The sequence below is a fragment of the Bemisia tabaci genome, chromosome 5, assembly GCF_918797505.1.
Source record: "Bemisia tabaci chromosome 5, PGI_BMITA_v3".
In the NCBI taxonomy this organism is placed as follows: Eukaryota; Metazoa; Arthropoda; class Insecta; order Hemiptera; family Aleyrodidae; genus Bemisia; species Bemisia tabaci.
Window position 1 is genome coordinate 15,829,806 of NC_092797.1, and position 23,841 is coordinate 15,853,646.

At 41.0% G+C, this 23,841-nt stretch overlaps 1 protein-coding gene across 7 annotated transcripts in view; it reads right to left on the minus strand.

Moving 5' to 3' along the window:
• Nucleotides 1-23,841, minus strand: part of LOC109042226 (glutamate receptor ionotropic, kainate 2) — a 103,211-nt gene that overhangs the window by 20,111 nt on the left and 59,259 nt on the right. For 3 of the 7 annotated variants that reach the window (XM_072300338.1, XM_072300341.1, XM_072300339.1), the window contains 3 exons: nt 17,366-17,572; nt 13,960-14,064; nt 10,016-10,318 (listed from right to left, as the gene is read on the minus strand). In XM_072300338.1, the coding sequence (XP_072156439.1) occupies nt 10,016-10,318; nt 13,960-14,064; nt 17,366-17,572 (615 nt within the window). Of the gene's footprint in view, nt 1-4,865; nt 5,124-10,015; nt 10,319-13,959; nt 14,065-17,365; nt 17,573-23,841 lie in introns of all 7 variants that reach the window. The other 4 variants (XM_072300343.1, XM_072300340.1, XM_072300342.1 and 1 more) reach the window with 3 other exon arrangements.

Consider the following 23,841-nt stretch of genomic DNA (forward strand, 5'->3'; position numbering starts at 1 on the left):
GAGATTATTTGTTCCTGCGGTTATTTAATAAACTCAGTAGATTTATCAAGAAAAAAAGGATGGTATAGTTTTCTCTCTTCTGTCCGTCGTTTCCTGCATGAAGGAACGTAACTCTATTCCAAGGTTGCCAAACTGATTCAAACAGTTCAATTTTTTACGAGAATGTAACCGTGCAATTGTTGTACAAATTAACTCTGATTTTTGAATGAGATCAGAAGAAAAATTAGTTAAATTTTCAGCTAGAAACGCCCGGGATTCTCCTGGTAAAAATGCAATTTGAAAGGAAATTTGGCAATATTGAGATGCTGTTACGTTCTTTCGTAAAAGGAACGACGTAATGACGGTATCGATCACTTAATTGACCTGTACCTTCATTTCAAGTTTGATAGTATATTTTTGAAACAAGCATTCACCATCTACGAATTCGATTTTTTTATTATTATTATTCCAAGGAAAATCAAAGCAATGTCATTAAAATAGAAACTAGTTTGACCTAAAGAATGCCTGAGCTCACCTTAGAACAAGAGGAAAGTAAAATTTATTGAATAATCAGGCATAACAATCACATCATTCTCTATAGTGCTCAAGGAAGCATTAGATTACGAGTTCAAGAAACAAACATATCAACGTGCTACATGCTGTGGAAGAGGATCATAACATCTAATGTCTGATCATTCGTTTTTAAACAAACGCTACTGGATACTGAATAGGGGCGTGTTGAAATGATAGGGGTGCTGGCATAAGAGGAGAACACCATGTTGTCGAATATGGCGTAAAATTTACGAATCTTCCGGATAAATAATCAGATATTTTCATCAAAAGTGGCTACGATGAGGAGCGGCGCGGAGGAACATCGGCAGCGAAATCGTAAAGATCAGCGAGGCAGAATTTTTTCTGGAATATCCATTGTGATATACGGTCATCGTAGTTTGCGCCAGAGCCACACTGGCCTACATTGTTGGTTGATTTAATAGTAGCCCCAGCCCGCCTCCCTGGAAGTCCTAGCCCCGCAGAAGGAATAAATTACTGCTCTAGGCCCCCCGAAAATTACTTTCACTCCTAGTCACAGATATTGTCTTTGTCGTCATAAATTACCTCTCGAAATCATACGCGATGGAGGAAAAAAACAAAATTGTCCGTCTCCAGTGCGTGGGTTTGTCCGCGAACACAGAGCGCGTTTTGGAAACTCAAAACATCTAACTTCAATTTATTGAGATGAAAATCTGAGAGAAGACCCTGGTGTTTTGTTTTCGTTTTGAAAGGCTTGTTGAGCGCCCTCATCGCTGCGCGAGAGGAACTTTCCAGACGTTTTGTTCTGTTTTCATGTTCCATCGTTGCTTTTTATATCAATGGAGTAAATATTTGGCCATGTGTTGGTAATGCTGCCAGCTTTAGCAACAAGATTTTTCTATATGATTCAGTTTTGAAAAGAAAACAACCTCGATTAAAAATATTTTAGGTCATATTATTTCATTTTATTAGCTGCAAATCTATGGAGTAAAAGAATCCAAAAAATAAACCCATGTCCTAGTTTGAGGTGTTGGCCTAGTTATTGTCATAGTTTGTCTATGAATTCTCATTCTGAAATTCTTTTTGACTGTATCTTGTTGCACTGAGGAAAGGAAAATACTATATGTGACAGGAAAGTGACTCATTTAACAAGGGAACATTTTAGCTGTGATTGTGACGATTTAATCGTCGCAATGAAGCGCTGATAAGAAAACTGAGAATATCTCATCACGATGCGTAAAATTTTGTTGTAACAATTGTATTCCACGAAAAGCTTCTTTTTCGCAACGAGCGATTTCTTCAGAGGAGCTACCAAGCAAACGGGTTTTTTTTTTCTTATTTTTAGAAATTAGATTTTCCCCAGCGTATCATGTTAAAAATATAAATTATTGGCTAAACTTTTGGAGGACCCTAGTCAAGATACTTTTTTACTATCGACATTATGTAATATTATGTAAATTTCATTCGATATTTTGATTATTATATTTTTCCCCCAAATCATGGGACGTTGATAAGAAAATGAAAAAAAGAGGAAAACAACCCCACGGTCTTTCGAGTAATCCATTCTGCGCCATTAAAGACCACTGCACAAACTGACCTTGATTATATTCAAAAGCTTTCCTCGCTCATGTCTTTTTTAACCTCCGTTCGGCGTGCCAATCCATTGCATCGATAAAAAGAAGATTGGCAAAGTTTTTCCGTGCTCATTTACTCATTTGGACGAGTGCCCATCGCGTTTGTGAGCTCGGACCGGACCGTGTGCTCTTTTGCAAATCGTCGTCCCATGGCTTCTCACCCGATTTAGCGGAAATCAGTTGTAATCATGGTCGTAAAAGGGAACCCTTTATTTTTATGGGGTCCCGGTGTCAGCAGCATCCTGGCTCTTTTTGCTCTACCCGCCCCCACCGTAATTGAGAAGCCGTATTAACTCGTTCAGAGCAGTTCTGGTCGTTAGACTTGGAAAATCAATGAAACCTAAGGAGAAGTGTAGATCAGTCTAGTGCTCAGGTTTGAGATTGTTTTTCTCCTTTATAGAAAAAACGCGAGAAGGTAAGAATCACAAAAATGTAAGCATGTTTTTTTAGCCAAAATTTCACTCAGAAAGGGTTAGTTCAAGTAAGGCGTAACGCACTTGTTCCGATTGTTTGACCCCCCTCCCCCTTGTAACGCACCGTAACACTGGCTCAAACTCCCCCCCTTCCTCCCACCCTAAGTGCGTTACGGAATACTTAAACGGCCCCGTATTTACATTTCGAGAATTTGCAAACCCAACTCAAATGCCAGTAACAAGCAATCTCTTTTCACCTTCATTTGAATTCTTCTACTTTAAGAATGATCAATACCAAAACTGTCTGTTTTTTTGGAGATCAACTTACGTTAATTTGGTCAAATAGTTGTTGTTGGTTGTTGTCAAAAATTTCCCCTTTCCTCCATTGGCGTGGCGTGAATGATCGATTATCGATATATCGCCATTTGAAGCTATGGTAAAGAATCGATTACTAAGGTGTTCGCTGCGAACACCCTAATAATCGATCTTTTTTCATAGGTTTGAGTGGCGTATCGATCGATATATCGCAAAGCACGCCACGCCACTGTCCCTCCAGATTCAGCTTCAGGATCTTTGAATAACCGTTATATTGAATTTCGCGTGTACTTCCTTGAAATTCCTTCTTTGAAATAATATTTTACGTATAAGCTTCCGTTTCTTGATAAGTGGTATACATACGCCCCATTACACTGCATTCCTGTTTCTTTTACGGGTTAATTGTACGAAGTTAGTTTTGGAAACATGAAACTGTTAACCTTTTGTTCCTCGCTTCCCTTCCCACTCTCTTTCCTGTTTTCCCTCCCAACTCTCTTTTCACCCACCTATTTACCCTGATGACGCATTTCGACCAGTGGCGTGGCGTGCTTTGCGATATATCGATTGTTATGCCATTAAAGCTATGGAAAAGGATCGATAAACAGGGTGTTCGCAGCGAACACCTTAATAATCGATTTTTTACCATAGGTTTAAATGGCATAACAATCGATACATCGCAATTCATGCCACGCCACTATTTTCGACGATGTGAGTCTGCAACCACGTATCTTGTTTGCGATGTTTGAAAATCTGCGCCCATTTTATTTTTCTTAAAAGAGAGCAAATCGAAATCATTCCTTGAAGTTTTCGCAGCATTTTCTTCGTACAGAGAACTTTGTCACTACCGCGGTGGATGGCGTCAAAAACTCGACTTTTCAAAGCGCGCAATACCTCGGTTAATATTGAAGTAGGAAGTTGCTGTTGGGACTGATCTCATTATTTTTAACTAGTCTTCAAGAATCAAGCATCGAAACAGGATTCTGTGAGCGCAACCGATCCATTGTTGGGTAGGTTTCCGTTCAAAAAATAAAGTAAGACAGGAAGTCTACAACGCTGCTAACTGAGATACCTACGTCGTTGTCGTGGTTGCGGACTGACACCGTCGATTTACATTGCCCCGATACTGATGTCGCCAATGAAGCTTTCGAGTGGGTGAAGATAAAACGGAGTTTTGAAGTCACTCTGAAAAAAACTCCGGCTCCAGAAGCCGTAATTACGGGCTATATAGACTACCGTGCGTTGCGAGTTAGGAGACCGTAAGTCCCGCATTCAGGACCCAGAGCATCGGCCTCTGAGCCGAGAGCTCTTTTTCCAACGGGTTTAGAGCATAGATGACTCTATGGTTTAGAGGCCGTTGCTCCGGCTCTTGAATGGGGCAACTTGCGGTCTCCTCACCCGCAACGCACGGTAGTGCTATATAGTCCATGGAGATGTTGCATGTGTGAGTAATTTGCAATTTGACTGTTGATCCTTCTGTAAAAGTTCGCGAAAAACACGATGATGCCACTGGCTTTCTCTGAAATCAACTCCCAAGCTCAAAAAAAGCTCTCAAGTTGAGGCCAAAATGGAGGAGATATCCCACGCTATCTTGAGAGTCCACCTCTACATCAAGACAAACTCTCCATGCAAAGATAGGGATCAAATACATTGGCAGGGTTGCCGTGTTTTCAGTTTTAGAGTCCCCAAATGAAGTGGCAGCCCTGTCAATGTATTTGCTCCCTATCTTTGTATGGAGAGTTTGTCTTGATGTAGAGGTGGACGCTCAGGATAGCGTGGGATATCCCCTCCATTTTGGCCCCAACTTGAGAGCTTTTTTTGAGCTTGGGAGTTGATTTCAGAGAAAACCAGTGGCACCATCATGTTTCTCGCGAACTTTTACATAAGAATCAGAAGTCAAATCGCAAATTCCTCACACATGCAACATCTCCATTACGGCTCCTGGAGATGGAGTTTTTTTTTCTTCAGTGTAAAGGATTCGGAGGGGATTCGGTACCTTTGGGTTGAGATCGGAGCCTTGCTGCATGAGTGTGCCGATGGTGAACCAGAAGCTGTTGGAGATGGTGAACTGGGAGGCTGTCGGGTGGTTGTGCGGGTGGCAGGGGTGGGAATCGTGCCACTCTTGCGGGGAGAAGCGGGCCACGATGAACATGGTGATGGAGACGAGGGCGTAGGCGGCCAGGACGTAGAGCCAGATGTCCACCGCCAGCGGGTTCATGAACGAGAACAGACGCGTCGGGCTGCTGCTCGGCACCTGCACGCATTGCAGCACAACCCTGATAGCACAAGTCTCCATTCAAAATCCGAAGACACGTCACAGTCGCATATAGCCGCATAGCCGCCAACCCATAAAGCGCCGCAAATACCAGGCTCACCGCCAGCGTTTTGGTTAATTTTAATTTATTTTTTAGTCGGAATCTCAAAAATCCTTTGCGTTTTACTCAGATTTAGAAAGTATGAAGATTAAAAATCCAATTATACTTGCAGGTAATAAGCTTTCAGCTTAAATGAATTCCCATTTCTTAATTTTTTTTATAAAGGATATAACTTTCCCGCGCCGCCGTTGGAATTTATTCCCCAGCGTTAAGGCGCACGCTGAATTTGATGAAAAAAGTTTCAAAATCTGTAAAACTTCGCACACAATAGATGTACAGCAGATTCCAACTTTAGCCATTGAAATAATAAAAAATATCCTCACATTACATGTGATAACTAAAACCGTACGAGTTCAATCATTTAATTCTTTGGTATACTTTCCCTATAAAGAAGGAATCATGATTGTCCCTCAGCGAAGAATACTGTTTAGTCGTAGATCCCCCATTCACAGTTCAAGGGTCGTGGCGCCGTACTGAAAAAGGCTCCACAGACGGTCATTTTGTCGATTTAGATCCTTTATCTAAAGCCTAACTCACATCGACGGCGATCCTTTTTGCTGGCGCTTCAAATGCACTGCTGGCCGGTCGAGAAAGTCAAAGTGCCTTCAATTATGGATGCATGCAACACGCATATCCACTGAGCTCGAATAGTTGCATCCTGACGAAAACATCGACAACGCGTCGCGCACCGTTCATAGGTTGAGATGCTACCGATGGCAAAATGTTCCAATATTCTATTTGACACTGAGATTATAGGACGCTCTCCTTCATTTTAATGATAAGAAATCGTTCTGTTGACTCAAACTGTTAAAGAGAGAGGAGAAGGAATAAAGCTCTGGTCATTCAACAAGTCCGCATCCAAGTCAGAAATTGGTCACGTGAAAAACTTAGGGTTGAGGGAATGGCTTTTAAAGTGCAGAGAAGCCTATGAAAACTGCATCTGCATGCTTCACTCAGAGTAAATTTCTCAAACTCATCGGAAATACGAAAGATAATGAACACAACAAACGCAAAACTTCAGAGAAATTTTAAGTAGAAAAACTACAAAATCTGTGAAATTCGCAAATCTGTTGAATGAATTGGAATTGGCTTGCATCCCAAAATTATTTGATTAGATTTTAATTCAAGCAATTATTAAACTTAGAAACCAACCCTCTTATTTGTTATGTGCGAAAGCTTCCTAAGGAGAAATGTGAACTTTTTCATCCCACATTTAACAACCCTTGCGGGTAATTCCATTTTTTGTCAGCACCAGTAGTGAGGTTTTCTGCCTCAGCATTTGGAAGAAGCAGATTAGACACAAAGGCATCATAGGGGTCGCGCATTCTGCTATTTTACTCTTAATTTTTGAGGTAGGTCAGAAAATACCCTCTGTGCAGCAATTCATTTGAGAATTTGTGTTTTGTACTGTATGTAAAATCTCGGGTCTTTGTAAAGTGTGTCAATGCCAACTGGTCTGGTGTTAGGTCTGTTTTTCTATTCAAGTCTCCATGCTTGATTTCATATGACACTTCACTCCCAATTTTCTTTTAAGAAAGCGGTGCTCCCTTGACGTTTTTGTAGGAAACGCAGCTGAAGGCAAGAACTAGAAAGGAAGAGAGGACCAATCTCATCTTAAAGTGTCATTTTCAGCGATTTATTTATTGGCACGTTAAGAAAAGTTGTTTCGTCACAGACTGTGCTATGAACTCAAAAAGAGCTATGAGTATTGATAAAAGCCGAAATTTTAAGAGCATTCTTTTAACTACTAAATGCATAAATACTGATTTTTCTAGATAGTGATGTAGATAAAGAAGAGCTAAAATCTAATCAATCTCAAGAGTCATCAAGGAAACGCAAACGAGAGAAGATGCTGTGTGTATAATCATGCTCAAAGCAGGCACAAAATGACCGGTAGATATACTCGTGAAACTCCAAATACCCTTGAAAGTTATCTCGACGGTTTCAGGCAGGTGATACATCTCGTAAGAGGTGCTAAAACTTTCATTTTTGATCGACTTTTTTAAAGAGCCGTATGCAAAAACGACATTTTTCGCCCCCCAATTAAAACTTATTCAAACTTCGTCTATCAGTTACTAATACTGGAGCGCTTCTCTCCCCAAATTTTCAGACCCCCAAAAAATTTTGGGGGGGGCGCTAGGGGGGGGTGGAAGTCAAAACCTGGGACCCTCGATATCTTTCGAACGAAACAAGATATTGAGGCCCGGTTTGGACGAAAAATCGTCTAAAATTGCATACTTTAAGATTCTAAAGGTCAAAATCCCAAAATTAAATTTTTAACTTAACTTACGTGCTTTTTTTCAGTTTTTGAGGAAAAACAATTTCTTTTAAACGGATTCAACTGAAATTTCACATTTTTTGATTTGAACCAAAACCAGTTTTTTAAATTGTTCGTCTTTTTCCGCATCCAACGAGTGGTCGTATAAGCTGGGGAACCGAACGGTTCCGGAGTTATGATCGATTGAAGTTTCCGCTCAACGCGCGCCGACCGATTTTCGCGCGCAAAAAAGTCGGATTTGACTGTCATTAAATCAGATTTAATGTTCAAACTGAGCAAAATGCATTATTAGGGACTCTTGAGGGTCGCTGAGTCCAGAAATTACAGATACTTCCAAAAAATTCACGTTTTTAAAATTACAGCTCCGTACAGGACCACTGAGCGGCCGGTTGGCGCTCAGTGGGCCTCTAAAATAGCGCTACGGAGCTGTAATTTTAAAAACGTGAATTTTTTGGAAGTATCTGTAATTTCTGGACTCAGCGACCCTCAAGAGTCCCTAATAATGCATTTTGCTCAGTTTGAACATTAAATCTGATTTAATGACAGTCAAATCCGACTTTTTTGCGCGCGAAAATCGGTCGGCGCGCGTTGAGCGGAAACTTCAATCGATCATAACTCCGGAACCGTTTGGTTCCCCAGCTTATACGACCACTCGTTGGATGCGGAAAAAGACGAACAATTTAAAAAACTGGTTTTGGTTCAAATCAAAAAATGTGAAATTTCAGTTGAATCCGTTTAAAAGAAATTGTTTTTCCTCAAAAACTGAAAAAAAGCACGTAAGTTAAGTTAAAAATTTAATTTTGGGATTTTGACCTTTAGAATCTTAAAGTATGCAATTTTAGACGATTTTTCGTCCAAACCGGGCCTCAATATCTTGTTTCGTTCGAAAGATATCGAGGGTCCCAGGTTTTGACTTCCACCCCCCCCCTAGCGCCCCCCCAAAATTTTTTGGGGGTCTGAAAATTTGGGGAGAGAAGCGCTCCAGTATTAGTAACTGATAGACGAAGTTTGAATAAGTTTTAATGGGGGGGGGCGAAAAATGTCGTTTTTGCATACGGCTCTTTAAAATGTTTTTGGTTATGAATCGTGACCAGGACTTTGAACTCTCCTTTACGCTTAAGTGTAGTACTTGGACTCAGCTTACAGGTATTAAACTGTAACTCACGTTAAGACAGGAAACACGTTACGCACAACCACGCCGTGCCGATCAAATGCCGCGCCATGAAAGTTCCTTCAATTGATCCACAATGCAAAAAGCGCACTCTGGTGCTCGATTAGTGGTATTGCTTAGTTTCTAAAGATTTGTAAGTTGTATTGCAAATTTTTGCACTTTCTAAGATCTGGTTGTTTCCCAATAATTGATAAAAAAAAAACCTCTGCAACTGATAATTACCAGTGCGATCCAGGTAATAGCGGTTCGCACCAGTTTCTGACATGTTGCAAATGTTCATCCCAAAGATTTGGCCAATGCAACCCAACGAAAAATAAACCAGAATATACTGTCCGGATGTTTAGGTTATACTTTGAATTCTACTTCCCATATTCACACCAAAAGGACCGCATCAAGCAGAAAAGAATCAAGCCACATCAACAATTGCCAAATTTAATTGGGCAATTCGATTTTTTACATTAAAACGTTGTGCACATTTTTGTGCAAATTTCGGTGAATTTTTTGCATAGTACGAAGCAAATTCCTGAAAATTTTAAAAGATTCCGCACCAAAGTTTTCTTGTAAAAAATTAAATTGCCGAGTTAAATTTGGCGATGATCGATGAGGCTTGTTTCCTTTCTGCGAAACGCGGTCCAGATGTCGGTTAATTTTTCTTACAGCGTGCGGAATGAGGAATATATTATATTTCAAGCTTGTATATTGTTTATTTCTCTGTTAAAAATATAGAACGTGAAAGGGATTTAGACAAAATTCGAGGTAGTTACGCTGTTTCTTGTTAAATCCCTGAAAGTATTTTTGTCAAGTCATCACTGAAAAAAAAGTTACGGGCTATATAGACATACCGTCCGTTCCGGGCTTAGAGGCCGAGAATTCCGGGTGCTAGCCGTAGCTTTGATTCCTCCGGGTGCCAGCCCCGGAACTCCCGGCCTCTAAGCCCGAAACGCGGAAGGTACACTGGAAAAAAAACACATTGGATCAAGAGTCCAAACTCTTAAAAACATCGACAGTAAAAAATACTCTTGATTCAATCGGATTTAAGCTTAAATCAAGAACCCAGCCTCTTAATATGAGCGGATTTCCTTTTGATTTAAGCTTAAATCTGATTGAATCAAGAGTATTTTTTCTTGTCAATGTTTTCAAGAGTCTGAACTCTAGATCCAATGTGTTTTTTTTTTTTCCAGTGTCTGTTTGTGTAGCCCGTAAGTACGGTTTCCACGGCCGGAGTTTTTTCCCAGTGAGCCTGAATAGCATTCTGGATTTTCGAAACAATAACTTAAAAGGGTACTCGGAGAGTCACGAGTTGCTATCTCGCGGTGGAGCACCTGGGGGCTAACTCCTGATCCCTGGCGAAGGAGAACGCCGAAGATGAACCAAACGCAGTTGGAGAGAGTTAGGCGGCGGGAGAGCGGGGGCCAGAGCCGCGGCGGTCGCCGTGGCTGGGTCTCGGGTTCGACCCCCGGGCGGAGGAGTGGCGGCCGCGGTTTGGGGCACTCGTACGGGGAGACGCGGGCCACGAGCATGAGCGAGACGCTGACGACGATCAGCGCGACGGAGACCAGGGCCCAGGTCTCCCGCCCGAACGGGTGCATGAACGTGAACAGTTTCGACTCTTTCTCCGTCGGCACCTGCATCAGTACCGCCGCACGGGTCAGGGATCATCTCTGCATGGACGCATTTAAGGTGATTCGTCAAGCTCAAAATAAGTGGTCGAACTGGCATGCGACATATCGCATCTTTCAGGTTATAAATCTCGGCAGATTTTGAATTTTTAGCAAAACAGAGGACGACAGCCCCTGCGCATGAGCCTAAAGAATCATTCTAAACCCAAGAATCGGCAAAATTCAGAGAAATGAATGCAGAATAGTGTTTGGAAAAAAACCTCGCATTTGATTCAGCTATCGATTTCTGTATTGAAAGCGAGGTTTTTTGCCAAATGCTATTCTGCTTTCATTTCTCTGGATTTTCCCGATTCTTGGGTTTAGAACGATTCTTCAGACTCATGCACAGGGGCTGTCATCCTCTGTTTTGCTAAACATTCAAAATTTGCCGAGATTTTTGACCTGATCGATGCGTTATATCGCATGCCAGTTCGACCACGCCACGTGTACTTGAAGAATCGCCTTAAATCAAAAGGCACTATATTCATTCGGACTGATTATTGAAATTGACAGAAAAAGCTGTAGACAAAGAAGACCAAAGAGATATGGGGGATTCTATTGGTGAAAGCGAGTGGTTGTAATGGACAAAGGAGGTAGGTAATAGACTAAGTGAAGGCAACCCACGAGGGACCCGATAGTTAGTCCATCATTTTCTCCTTTAGTCCACAGGAACCACCCATTTCAACCAAAAGGATGCTCCATACTCCCTATGCCTTCTTTGTCCATCGCTTTGTCTATCTATTTTAATAATCGGCCCGCTGGTTTGAGCCCTAAGATCCATGAAAGTATATGCAAAATAGGGTTCATGTCAAAATAGATATCGACGGTGAAATAAACCACCAGACCACGTATCTCGTTTGCGATGTTTAAAAATCCCCGCTTCCATTGTATATTTTTGAAGGAGAACAAATCAATACCATTTCTTGAAAGTTCCTTAGAATTTTCCTCGCATATAGAGGAAGAAACACGGAAGTTCCCTATAATTGGTTTTGATTAGTTTTCCATTTAGAGAATAAAGTATGTCAGGAAGTCTACAATGTCGCAAACCGAGATACGTGGTATGGTAGTTTCACCGCCGATATAGTTCCTTTTGATTTAAATACGTCCGAATCACGCTAAAGGAAGGGTATTCTGCCATACTAAAGTAGAACAACGTATGAACCCCCAGGCGTTGCCAAATTTGCTTTGATTAAATACGAATTTATTAGGAAAGTTGGAAGTATTTTTCTTCCTATTTTTCAGACAATTTTGTTCGCAATTTCATGTAAAGTATCCGGAAAGTTCAGGAAAGTTCAGGGAAAGTTCCCCTACTTGGGGAAATTTTGGCAACTCTTAATACTCATAAGGCGTTCTTCCTTAGCATGGCAGTATTGATAAGAGCCAAAATCGCCCCGCTTCCGGAATTCCGAGATTTATCGATATTTTGTAATTGCTGAGGTATGTTTTAAGGGAATATTTTTGTTTCAGCGAAACTCACATTTTTGGTATTTTAAACGGAGGCCAGAATTTGGGTCTGAAGTCCAAATCCCACACTAATTCGCGTTAATTTCAAGTTTCACGCCAGATCTTTACTGTTGCGCCTAAAAGTGACGGTTAACCATCTTTACAAATTTTACGTTTCGAGTGGTTTCAAACAACACATCCAAAGCTCGTTGGTTACACCTTCGGGCCCAGCATGTGTGTTCATAAAATCTGATGTGGAGTGGAACACTAAAATAACGCGAATTTTCGTGGATTTAGGCCTCCTGACCCTCGTTTGGGCCTCGTTTTGATGCCAAAATACTCGGGTGTCACCAGAATACAAGCATTCCTGTAAAATATCAGGTCAATCGTCAAGTCATCGATTACGATATATCGAAAAAGCTCGGAACCCCGGGAGTGAGCCGATTTTGGCCCGTACTGATACCTTACCCTTCCTTTGCTGACCGAAAAAAATTAGGATGTTCAATTGACACCCTGGTAATTAAAAAGTGTGCAACGACCTCAAAATGTCTGTCTTAACTGCCTCTGTAGTTAACTTCCTCCGGACGTGATTATACTCGGGGGGGGGGGGGGCAGCGCAGCGCGCAGCGGCGTGGCGTACCATGCTAGGGATCTAGAAGCAAAGTGGGTACTTCGTACTCGCATACCCCCTCTGAAGGCAGAAAACAATAGAATCTCCCAACCAGCCAATGAGAGTCTCGGATTGTGGACTAGTCGCAACGGAGCACGAAATGGACTAGCTCCGCTGCACAGAGTATTATGGGAGAATATGAATCTCGTGCAGTCAAAAGAACACTGAGTTTTCCCGTCATTTCAGACCTTCATTTCAAGCTCGATTATTGCATCGAGAAAAATTATTATTCAGATGAAAGTTTTAGAACACATACTTCATCACGCTGTACATACATTTCATCCATAAAAACTTTTCATTTCTGCTCTTACGAAGAGAGCTTGCGCGCAGAAAAACGGGATTTCCTCATAAGAATACGTAGCGATTTGAATTCCCGCTACGCACGAATAGTTCACGGCTATATTGTACGAGTGACCGCTTCGCTTCTAGATCTGTATACTATGCGATGGAGGATCGATATACAGGGTGATCGCAATGAGCACCTTAAAATCGATTCTTTACCATAGCTTCAAATGGGGAATAACGATAATCGATCTTTCACGCCTCGCCAGGGGGGGGGTGGAGAGGGGGAGGGGTTCGAGATAAAAGTTTTGAGGTAGTCGCACATTTTTCTATAACAACTAGGATGTTATTTCAACGTCTAAATTTGTTTTGATGCAATTTTTGACACACTCTCCCTCCTCTGTTTTATCAAGGCGTCTTGCATTTTGCGTTTCCTTACACCCATGGGCGATCGAATCTCTACATTAAGAAAGGATCAATTGTATTCTTTTTGATGATGATGCATTTTTTTCACCACCATTCCATGAAAAAGTTCGTAGACAGCCAACGGAAAACACACCGAATGGCCAGGAAGATACGTTGTTCTTCAAATCTTTGTGATAAAATATCACGTTTGCCCGAAGAAGTTTATCGTGTGTTTCTGTGTTTTCTCTTCCCAGAGGGAACTTCGGCACCATGCACTTGCGGCGTTGGCGAATAAAGCTGTGTCGGCATCGTAAAACAACAGGAGATAAATTACGTCGGGAAAATCGGGGCGTAAGGAGGCTGACTCCTCTAAATTACTATCATCGCAAAGTATCGAATTGAATGAAGATAAGCTATCTAAAAACTCGACTTTCTCCTTCTTGCTCCATAGTTGAAAGGCGATATTAAATTCTTTACTCCCAAGAATCACCCTTATCTAAGAGAGAGAACGACGGCGATTGTTCAGGATTTTCATATCATACGCCATCCAGTTCTACAAGATATATAAAAGCCAATATAGTATTGATTCCGCTCACTCAAGAACTCACTTCATTCATATTCTAAAGCTGATGAAATAAATTGAATAATGATGCCCGGATAAATCTGCAAATTCAAATTCAAAATCTGAACGGTGGATAGAGTTTTTCGCCTTAAGAGTTTTGAGTTGATGTTTGTTTGATTATTTCCGAAGATAAATGTTTTAAAAAAAATATTTGGCAAGGGTTAGTGAGAGCAGAAGAACAAGTACCTTGAAAAGTATGCTGATTCCGAGATTCATGAAAGGCTTCGTGAAATCAATGACGCTTTCTCGAGCATAGTTGATCGTCATGGAACCAACTGCAAGATCTGCTTTCTGAAAAGAATGAAATGAAGGAAATGATTTATACGTAGAAAGTCTCTTGGGTATTAGAGTTCTAAGGTACCTTTATATGCTCCGCAATTTTATTACTGGCCCAAATCTTTATTTTTCACCCATAAAAATACCCATTTAGTCCGCAAATGAATGAAGGGTGTAATTGCTTGTCAGAAAAAATCATATTTTAATAATAGGTCTAAAATAATAGGAAAAAGTCTGACCAGGTTTAAAATAATAGGCTGACCAATTAGTGAAAATAACGTATTTCATTCGGAAAATACGCTAAAAGTATGGCGACCTTATTTTTATCTCTGTATAAGTCTCAAAGCACATTGCTGTCGGATAGTTAAAGTTCTTCGTAAAAACACCATTGATTATTACAGCGACGCGAATGCTCTTCAGAGTGGCTGAAGTAACTCATGTGAATGACTAAAAATCTACTTCAACGGACTTTGAAAGTTTTGATATATGAGCATTTCATACGCTTTTTTAAAGGTTGTCCTCAACTATCGGTACGTGTAACATTTTAGTTAATTACACGTTTTCTATGTTACAAAATAACTAAAATCCAAAAATTAAATTATTTTCGAGAAACAGAATACCTGACTCGGCTAAATCAATTTATGCCTCAACTTGAGAAAAAATTTTCTCTCGGAAAATCACTAATTTCTAATAAAAGCGAGCTAACACTATAGGTCCTTTGTGCCAAAACTACTATTGGGTGATTATGTGCGTCTAATATGTGTGTCTATTCATTACCCGAATTTTAGATGTTTCAACTTAGGGTGAGGGATAAAACAAGCAATTAGCAGAATTGACTAAACGCATGTGATAGGTTTCGACCAAAAACCTTGCGTATTTAAATTCTCAAAGATTCATACGACCTTCCGAGAACATAGTTTTGAAAAACCTGTTAGGCAAAATGAGATTAACTCTGCAGAGAAGACACGGGTCTGAAATAGAAGAATATATGATTACTTTCTTATATAATATATTACTCAGATACGGCTTTTATTGTCATTTCAAACACAAATACATGATTGCTTCTTACTAATTGATTGAACACCTTGAACGCCTTGACTAAGGATATGTTCGATTGGCAAGAAAATTTAAAAACAAGATCCGGGATTGCAGCGCCTTCAAATTCCATTGATATTCTCCGCTTTGCTGGGCAGTTTACATACAATCGTTTCTTTACTTGTAAATTTTTACATTTTTTTCTACAATATAAACAGATTGCAATTTGTTGGGTATTGCTAATCGCCTGGGATACATACATGCAGGTAGGACTGCGTCCAAGTATTACGTGACACTCATAGGGGCGAGACATAGGCGAGTCCAGCGAATTTTCGACATTGTTTTTTCTCCACTTAAATCTATGAGAATGTATCGATTCTTAGAGGGGCCAGGTGCATCGACAAGAATCGATTATTAAACATGTTTAAATGGAGGAAATCCGGTGGTGCCAAATTTCTGGATCCGCTTCTGGGGCGAGGGAAGCTTGAGCGTGCACGGTACGTTACACAAGACGGGAAGGAAACATCCAGCGTCTTGCAAGTATCCAGAGGTATCAAAAATTTATTTTCTCCAATTCAAGTATGAATATTGATAAGAAGCAGGCGAATTCATCAGTAATTTGGCAACACCGGATGTCTTCCATTTAAAATTATTCTGAATAATCGATTCTTGTCGAGCACCTGGCTCCTTCAGGAATCTATACATCTCCATGAGCTTACATGGAGAAAAGACAATGTTGCTAATGGAGATATTGCATGTGTGAGGAATTTGCAATTTGAATACTGATTCTTATGTAAAAGTTCGCGAGAAATACGATGGTGCCACTGGTTCTCTCTGAAATCAACTCCCAAGCTCAAAAAAAGCTATCAAAGTTGATGCTGTAATGGAGGGGATATCCCACAATATCCTGAGAGTCCATCTCTATATCAAGACGAACTCTTCATGCAAAGATAGGGAGCAAATACATTAGCAGGGATGCCGTTTTTTCAGTTTTAGAGTCCCCAAATAAAGTGGCAGCCTTGTCAATGTATTTGCTCCCTATCTTTGCATGGAGAGTATGTCTTGATTTAGAGATGGACTCTCAGGATAGCGTGGGGTCTGGCAGGGCCGGATGAAGGGGTGGCCACATGAGCCGCGGCCCATAGCGGCAAATCTCAGCGGCGGTAAAAATTTGCAATTTTTTACAGTGTAGGTATAAAAAAAAAAATCGGACTTATAAAAACGAAATTACAAACGAGAAAAGGTGACAAAAACTCCCATTTCCTGAGAGTATAGTAATTTCTAATTTTGTCGTCTTTCAGTTATACAAGAGACAGCACCCTCAATAAGTCGAGTTACGAGAGAAACCAAACACGCAATTTGGCCTAGAACGGCGCAACTTAGAGAGAAATGATAACGAGGACTTGAGATGAAAAGGAGAAACCCTCGCCTCGGCGCGGCGATCGGCATGTAACACATATTGGCGCCTACATGACTGCACGAATACTTCACGCATTGCATCAAACACAGTGCGGTCATTGCGGTCAGCGTGAAACGGATAGCGCCCACAAGAATGCATGAATACTTCACGCATTGCGCCAAACACAGTGTGGTCAGCGTGAAACGTATAGCGCCTACAACACTGCGTGAATACTTCACGCATTGCGTCCAACACGATGCGGTCTGCGCTGCGCGGCGGCGGAAGTTAAAATCATTGAGCTACATTTATGTTTGTTCTTTCATAATTTTTTCGTTCATTTCTTATGACTGGAAGGCCTTGTCCACACAGACATAGGTTCATGGAACTTACCCTACTCGCAAAGTTTCGTGAACTTTTACTAGTAATGTTGTCAGGGCTTTCCCAAAAAATGTGTTCAGCACGAGTAAATGCGTCTTATGCACCCCTCCCCCGCTGGCACGTTCATTTGATGGTTTTTATCGAGTTTCAAAACGAATGAGAAGGGGGCGGCAAAATATAGGCGGCCCATGGGCGGCAAGTACCATCCCTAGGTATCTAGGTAGTAGGTGAATCCGGCCCTGGGGTTTGGGGTATCCCCTCTATTACAACCTTAACTTTGATTTTTTTTTTTTTTTTTTGAGTTTGGAAGTTGATTTCAGTGACAACCAGTGGCACCATCGTGTTTCTCGCGAACTTTTACATGAGAATCAGTAGTCAAATTGCAAATTCCTCACACATGCAACATCCTTATTTGTTGAATCCGCCAGTGAGGGATGATGGGTTGAAAATGCTGGGAAAATTGGGTCACGGAATACTTGAACGCCCTGTAGATGATTGGTTTACCTTGTCCATGAGCTGGCGGACAATGCCGTTCCACTCGCCGGTCTCGTAGTCGAAGACTCCGTATTTCCCGTCGGGCACTAGCTCGATGGTATAGTCGAAGCGGACCATGTCCGAGATCTTTTGCAACAGGTCGATGCAAAATCCCTGGTAGCGCTCGTTCCCGGTCAGGTTCACCGGGGGGTCTCGGTGCATGACGTAAGGCATTTCCTACACCGCCCAGGCGGCCACACAAATACAGCTACGTCAATCAGGGAACACACAACTACGTCCAGCCTACAGCCAGAGTGAGCTAAGCAATTACGGTGTCTCTAAAATCTGTCGCTAGGGGTTGGTATCGTTACGTGGGGTTGGAGATTCTCAGACTTATGGGTAAAAATGTTGGGCGTGAAATGTGACTAATTAAGTGATAATAGAAAGAGATGGAGAAAGAATAATAGCTAGCCCTGTTAAAATAACCGGTGAAATGGACCACGTTAAACAGAAAGGAACAAAGCCACACCAGCTATTGATACATTTAGTTGAGCAATTTAATCCCTGGTAAAAATTGGCGATAAGAGCTGCGTTTCAAAGAACCATAGGAATTCTTAAAGCCGGCAAAAGAAGGCTATAGAAAATCATATAGCTGGCTGTAGAATGCGGAGAAAATCTTACGGCCGGGCTATACGAAGCGATAAAAAAATTAAGCAGCCGGGCTATAGTTCCTATAGCCGGGCTTTACACTTTATCGCCTGACTGTTGCTTTTTCGCCAACGATTATAAAATGCTTTAAGAAATTGTGTAGAAATTCGTGTGCTTTGGAAATCATTAAGTTTGATACGGAACCACCTTAATATTTACAAAACACACGTTATATTTTCCTTAAATACATATTTTTTTTCATCAATTAAAACGAGAATAATCCATACAGGTTGTGCAAACATTTTAAAATCATGAGTTGAATAACGCTGGCTCTGCCATATTAAATATTAGAGCCCAACACAAAGCGGAGCGGCGACGCACTGGCGCCTACAAACCTAACAGGGATACTTCACGCATTGCGCAACGCGTGAAGTATCCCTGTTAGGTTTGTAGGCGCCAATGCGCGTTTAGCGCTGGCTGCCCGCCTGCCGCACCGCAGCGTGCCACGGCGCTTGAAGCAACTACTTCACACCAGAAGTATTGCACAGTATCATACAAAACTGAAGGCGCTCTAATATATTAGGAATGGCAGGCATCCATCAAAAGTACGGAGCTTTCCTCGCAAAATAAATCAAGATACTACGGCCCAAAAAGAGAGCAGTGGTCCAAAAACTCACTAAGTCCTAACATCCGTAATTAGTGACGTTTAGCATACACTTTATCGCCTGACTGTGAGTTGCTTAGTTCGGCTATAAAAAGCCATAAGAAATTGTGTAGCCAGCTATAGAAGCTATTGGAAATCTTACAGCCGGCCGTAGGTCTATGGTATTTTGGAACACAGATTCTACTGCCAATTTTTACCAAGGAAATTCTATATGAAAACGGTTGCGCAGACTCTTGTGCAAGTTTCAGTGAGTTTTCTGCATAGTACGAGGCAAATTTCTTAAATTTTTTAAAGAAATCCACGCAAACGCCCTCTTGTAAAAAAAATTGCCCAGTTAAAGTTAGCAATAGCTGATATGGCTTGGTTCCCTCCTGCCAAACGAGGTCCAAATAAGGTAACATGTTGACGCCAATTGTGCCAACATGTTACCAATGCGGTATCATGTTGAAATCAGTATGTTACAATGTTACAAGGATGGGACCAACACGGAAACTTACTGATTTCATAGTGGTCTCTTTAACCAAGGTGGTAAATATTGCCACAACATACTAACGCCAGCATGGTTCGTAGTTCGTTCAGACGATGTTGGTAACAATTTCAGAATTCACAAGTTAGGTACAGTAGAAATTTATAAAATGAATTTTTTCGTAGCTCACACAGTGGTATCAATGACATGCTTCCTCAAACTTCGGTCAATTGTTCTGTTCAGTAAATTTAATTTACTGCAGCTAGTTAGCTGCACTTGTGCGCAATGACATGAGAGAAATTATTCTTTGAGTACACCGATGCCAAAATACGAATTTTTCGCATAACTTTCAAAAATATTTTTCATTGAATTTTTAGAGAATTTCTGAGTGATTCAATCTTGTGCACCTGCAAATTGCAATGATTCATCTAATGACATTCTTCAAAATTAAATAATCTATTTGACGACCTCCAAATGCATGTACGATTTTTTCTCCTGGTAAGATAGTCTAGCTCGTCGGAGGAACACGGACGGCACGGACCACAAGCCTCGAGCATTCGGTTCTTCCGTGAATCGATAAGTTGTAATTTCATCGGAGGAATTTGCAAAATGAATGAGCGATACAATTTCCTCGTTCAAGCACCCGAGAATCTCAGGCGCAACCCTCCGACCCCTACCTCAGGGGAGCTTTAAGTAAATCCGTGGCAGCGAAAATATTATCGATATAATCAGAGGCTTGGAGGACATTCGTATTCCGGATTCATAAAATTCCGCGACGGCCATCAGTCACTCGCCGGTGCCCCGAACTCCGGAACAGATGCAAATGAGAGCGGCTACGGAGAATCAATATCCGAGATTGAGCGATGAGGTGGATGAAAAATGAAACGGGGCGCCTCCATCGCGGTTTAGTGCTAATCTTCCCGATTGCTCGACGATGTTTAAGCGTGAAGAGCGATTTTAAATGGGAACTATTTGGACTGCCTTTTTCAAGTTGGAACTATAAATTCTGGCTCATTTGAAAAAACACTTATGTGCATGGGGAAATTAATGGCTTATTCGTTGTTTTTAAACCGGGCCAGAATTTATAGTTCCAAATTGCAAAATGCAGTCCATTTAACAGTCGGCATGGGGAATTTTGAAAAAGAGACGTGCGTGAAGAAGTTTATCACTGGTGTCATATGTGAGCAGAGACTCATATGAAATGGAAACTGGGTGAAGACAGCTAGACGCCGTGCCTGACTGAAATGAGCTGCACTTACAGACCACTTACGACTCCATTAACACTAGGCGGACCTAGAGCTCCTTGATACTGAGAGTCAAGACAATGTGAATCCATTTCTGATTGGTTCCCATATTTTAGGCCTTCACAGAGTCACAAACGGGAATAAAGATTACATTTTCACCGATTGCAAATTTGCAATCGGTTCAGATTATAATCTGGAATGGGCCAGGGAATTACGGGTTCGGCAAGGAACAAACGGAATGAGAGAAGGAACGGAGAAAGGCATTTGAAAATGGGCAAATCAAAGATTACGAAAAACGTTCAATTTCTGTAATCTTTATTCCCGTTTGTGACTCCATGAGGGGGTGTTGTCTTGATTCTCAGTATAAAGGGACTCTAGGCGGACCAACCTGGGTTCTTTCGACTCGAGGTTTGCCATTTTTGGATGTACCTGAGTAAAAGGTCATACTTACACCAGAAGTTGTGAGGGGGGAGGGGAGCACATGTCGATGGCTAAAGTGCGAAATCCCGTACATCTCGTAAAGGAGGAATGAGAAAAAAACATGGAAAAGAAGAAGAGGGGGGAAAGGGGTGGGAATGGACGAAGGGAAGGGGCCAACAGTGGAAAAGAAGGCGAGTGAAAGGAGGTGGATGAAAAAAAGGGGGAAAAAAGGAGAAAAGGAATAGAATCGAAGAAGAAGAAGGAGAGGGCAAGCATGAAGAAAAAAAGAAGAGAGGAAACACATTTGCAAATATTTCCTGCAAGATTTCTTCGATTAAAGTGATATTTTGTGAACATTTTTCAGATGTCACATCGTTTTCTAAAAATTCTCTGCCTAAAATCTGATATTATGCACAACAAACTTAGACTGATAATGCGGGATCTTCTCCAGAGTTTGTGAAATTTTGCAAAAGTGTGCATTTTTATTTTATTTCCCGGAAAGTTCCCATCTGCAGACGATTATCAAGAAATCATGCCTTCGTGCATTAATTGAACTAAATTCTGCTACAAGGGACCATTATTTCAGCAGACGCAACACTGGTAAATACGGGCGACAGCATTGTGCGGTTGCTGAGAATGAGGCAAGCCTTCAATTTTTTGAACACAACACGGACATCCCTCGAGCACGAATAGTCGCATCCTCGCGCCGTGATGTGAGATAGAAAAGCGCAATGCATTTACGTACAAAATCAATCGTTCTAAAACAAGTTGCCTTATTAAAGCTTCATGCGAAAACTAAAAAGAACTCCAACGAATATTCTCCATTAAATGATTCATAATTTGATTTTATGATTGAATGATTAATAATTTCAAGTCGCAACCTCCTTTGGTTAATACTTAATTTTAGAATGTCAGGAACCTGAAAGGAAGTATCTCAGATTTTGCATTCAGTCCGGAGGCTATGGGCACAATTTATTCCGTAAGATTATTTCAGTTTTTGCTAATTGCCTTGCAGCTGTAAATCAATAAATATTAAATGGTAAATGATAACGCTAGAATATCAATAAACAAAAAAAGAGAGGGGACAAGGGCAAGAACTATTCTTACGGGGAGTTCAAATTATCCCATTTGATTTTTCACTCGAATCGAATACTGGAAAGTGGTCAATTTGATGACACATGCCTCGCAAATGACACGGACTCTGGGTGCGAGCAAATGATATTTCATGGCAACGAAAAAGATTTAGAGGACTTAAATCCGCTAGTCCGGGCGTGTGAATAGTCGTCACACACTGCAGGAAAACAGCAGTAAGTGCACCCCGGTGTGACCCGTGGTTCGGATCCCTTCTTATGCACTTCAAGGCTCACCGCGAAACCTAGTTACTGCTGTATCCCGGAAGACGGGGAGCTAACCTGTCAACCAATCGGGATCAGTGACTGTAATATGATAGTCCTGTCAACCTTTTGCCCACTGGCTTCGGTCGAAACATCACGTTCCGAGTTTTATGCGCGTCTCAAACGTGCGAGTTTTTTTATGAGCTGCATAAACGAGATTTCTGCTCGGGTTGGTTTTGATAAAGCGGAAGCCGGGATATTCCTGATAACACGCCGGAAAACGACAAGGTTGATGTAGAAGGGTTTTATTTTGTTTTACAAGAATAACAGCTTTAAGAGATAACTAGGGGTAATTTTGAGAACCTTTAAAAAACAATCGGTGCAATTACGGTTCTGGAGAACCTATTTTCAATGTTTTAAAGATGTTTTACTTTCTCGCTTCGCCATCCAAAAAAAAAGGGGAAAAAAGATAAAAAAGAGATAAAATGTAATTTCTAGTTTATTTCTGTTTTTAAAGAGAAAAAATTTAAAATAAAACCAATTATCAAAAAAAATATTTAAGAATTAGTTTCAGGAAAAAATCAAAAATGATTTTATAAAACCTGATAAAAATGTTTTTAAAGCGTCATAACATAAATTACTTTCCTTCTTCCTTTTAATAAGATGTTATCAGGGAAAGAGCGCAATTCTCGTCGAACCTCTGACGTAAAGGTGTGTCTCAATTTCGAGGTAAGCCCTGTTTTACACATATATTCATGCTTTCTGTGACTCATATGGAAATTGAGATACACTATTACGTCAGAGGAGCGACGAAGTCTGCCGTGCTAAGGAAGAACGCCGTATGAACCTTCAGGTGTTGCCAAATTTCCCTCGATAAAACGCGAATTTCCTGGTAAACTTATGAATATTTTTCTTCCAATTTTTCAGATAATTTTGCTCGCAATTTCACCGGAAAGTCTTGCAAATTTCAAGGAAAAATATTCATAACTTTCCACAAAAATAAACATTTTATCGAAGGAATTTTGGCAACTCTCGAATGTTCATACGGCGTTCTTCCTTAGCACGGCAGAATTGCAGTTGGACGTTCAACCATTTTGTCGTCTCTCTGGCGTATAATCGTAACTCGATTTCCATGTGAGCCCTATTTTCCATGTGAATCCATGCTATTGAGGGCTCATGAAAGAATTGACATACATCCTTGCGTCAAAGGGGCGACGATTTATGGTTAAATATTCTCGAGCCTTTCAGACGGTGCAAGAAAGTAAGAGAAGAGTCAACAAGTTACTTTCTTCAAAGAGGTCCTCTTATTGAATTTTGTGCGTTGGCCGAGGAAACAAACTCAAACCCAAAGACTGCAAGGAAAATTTGGCATACGGTTACAGCTTCGATGTTTATGCTTGGTCGTCGGAAAAAACGGCTGGCTATACGCTCCGAACCAATTACCCGTGAATTTATTCGGGTCGAGGGGCCCTTTCTCTTTTCGAGGGCAATGAGGTCTTCGGCAAAGTTCATTCTGCTCGCCTTTGATGATGTAAAGTTTTCTGCTCTTGACTTTACAGAGCGGTTTGTACAAAATGAATTTGCGATGTCTTTGAGAGGATAATTCCAATTCCAATCGCTGTTGCTAAATTACGTCGATAAAGCGGCGTAATTTCTGGCATGTCATACGATTTTACTCCAAGGAAGAGGAGGGAAATGAAAAACTTCATTTTTATTCACTTTGAAAAAAC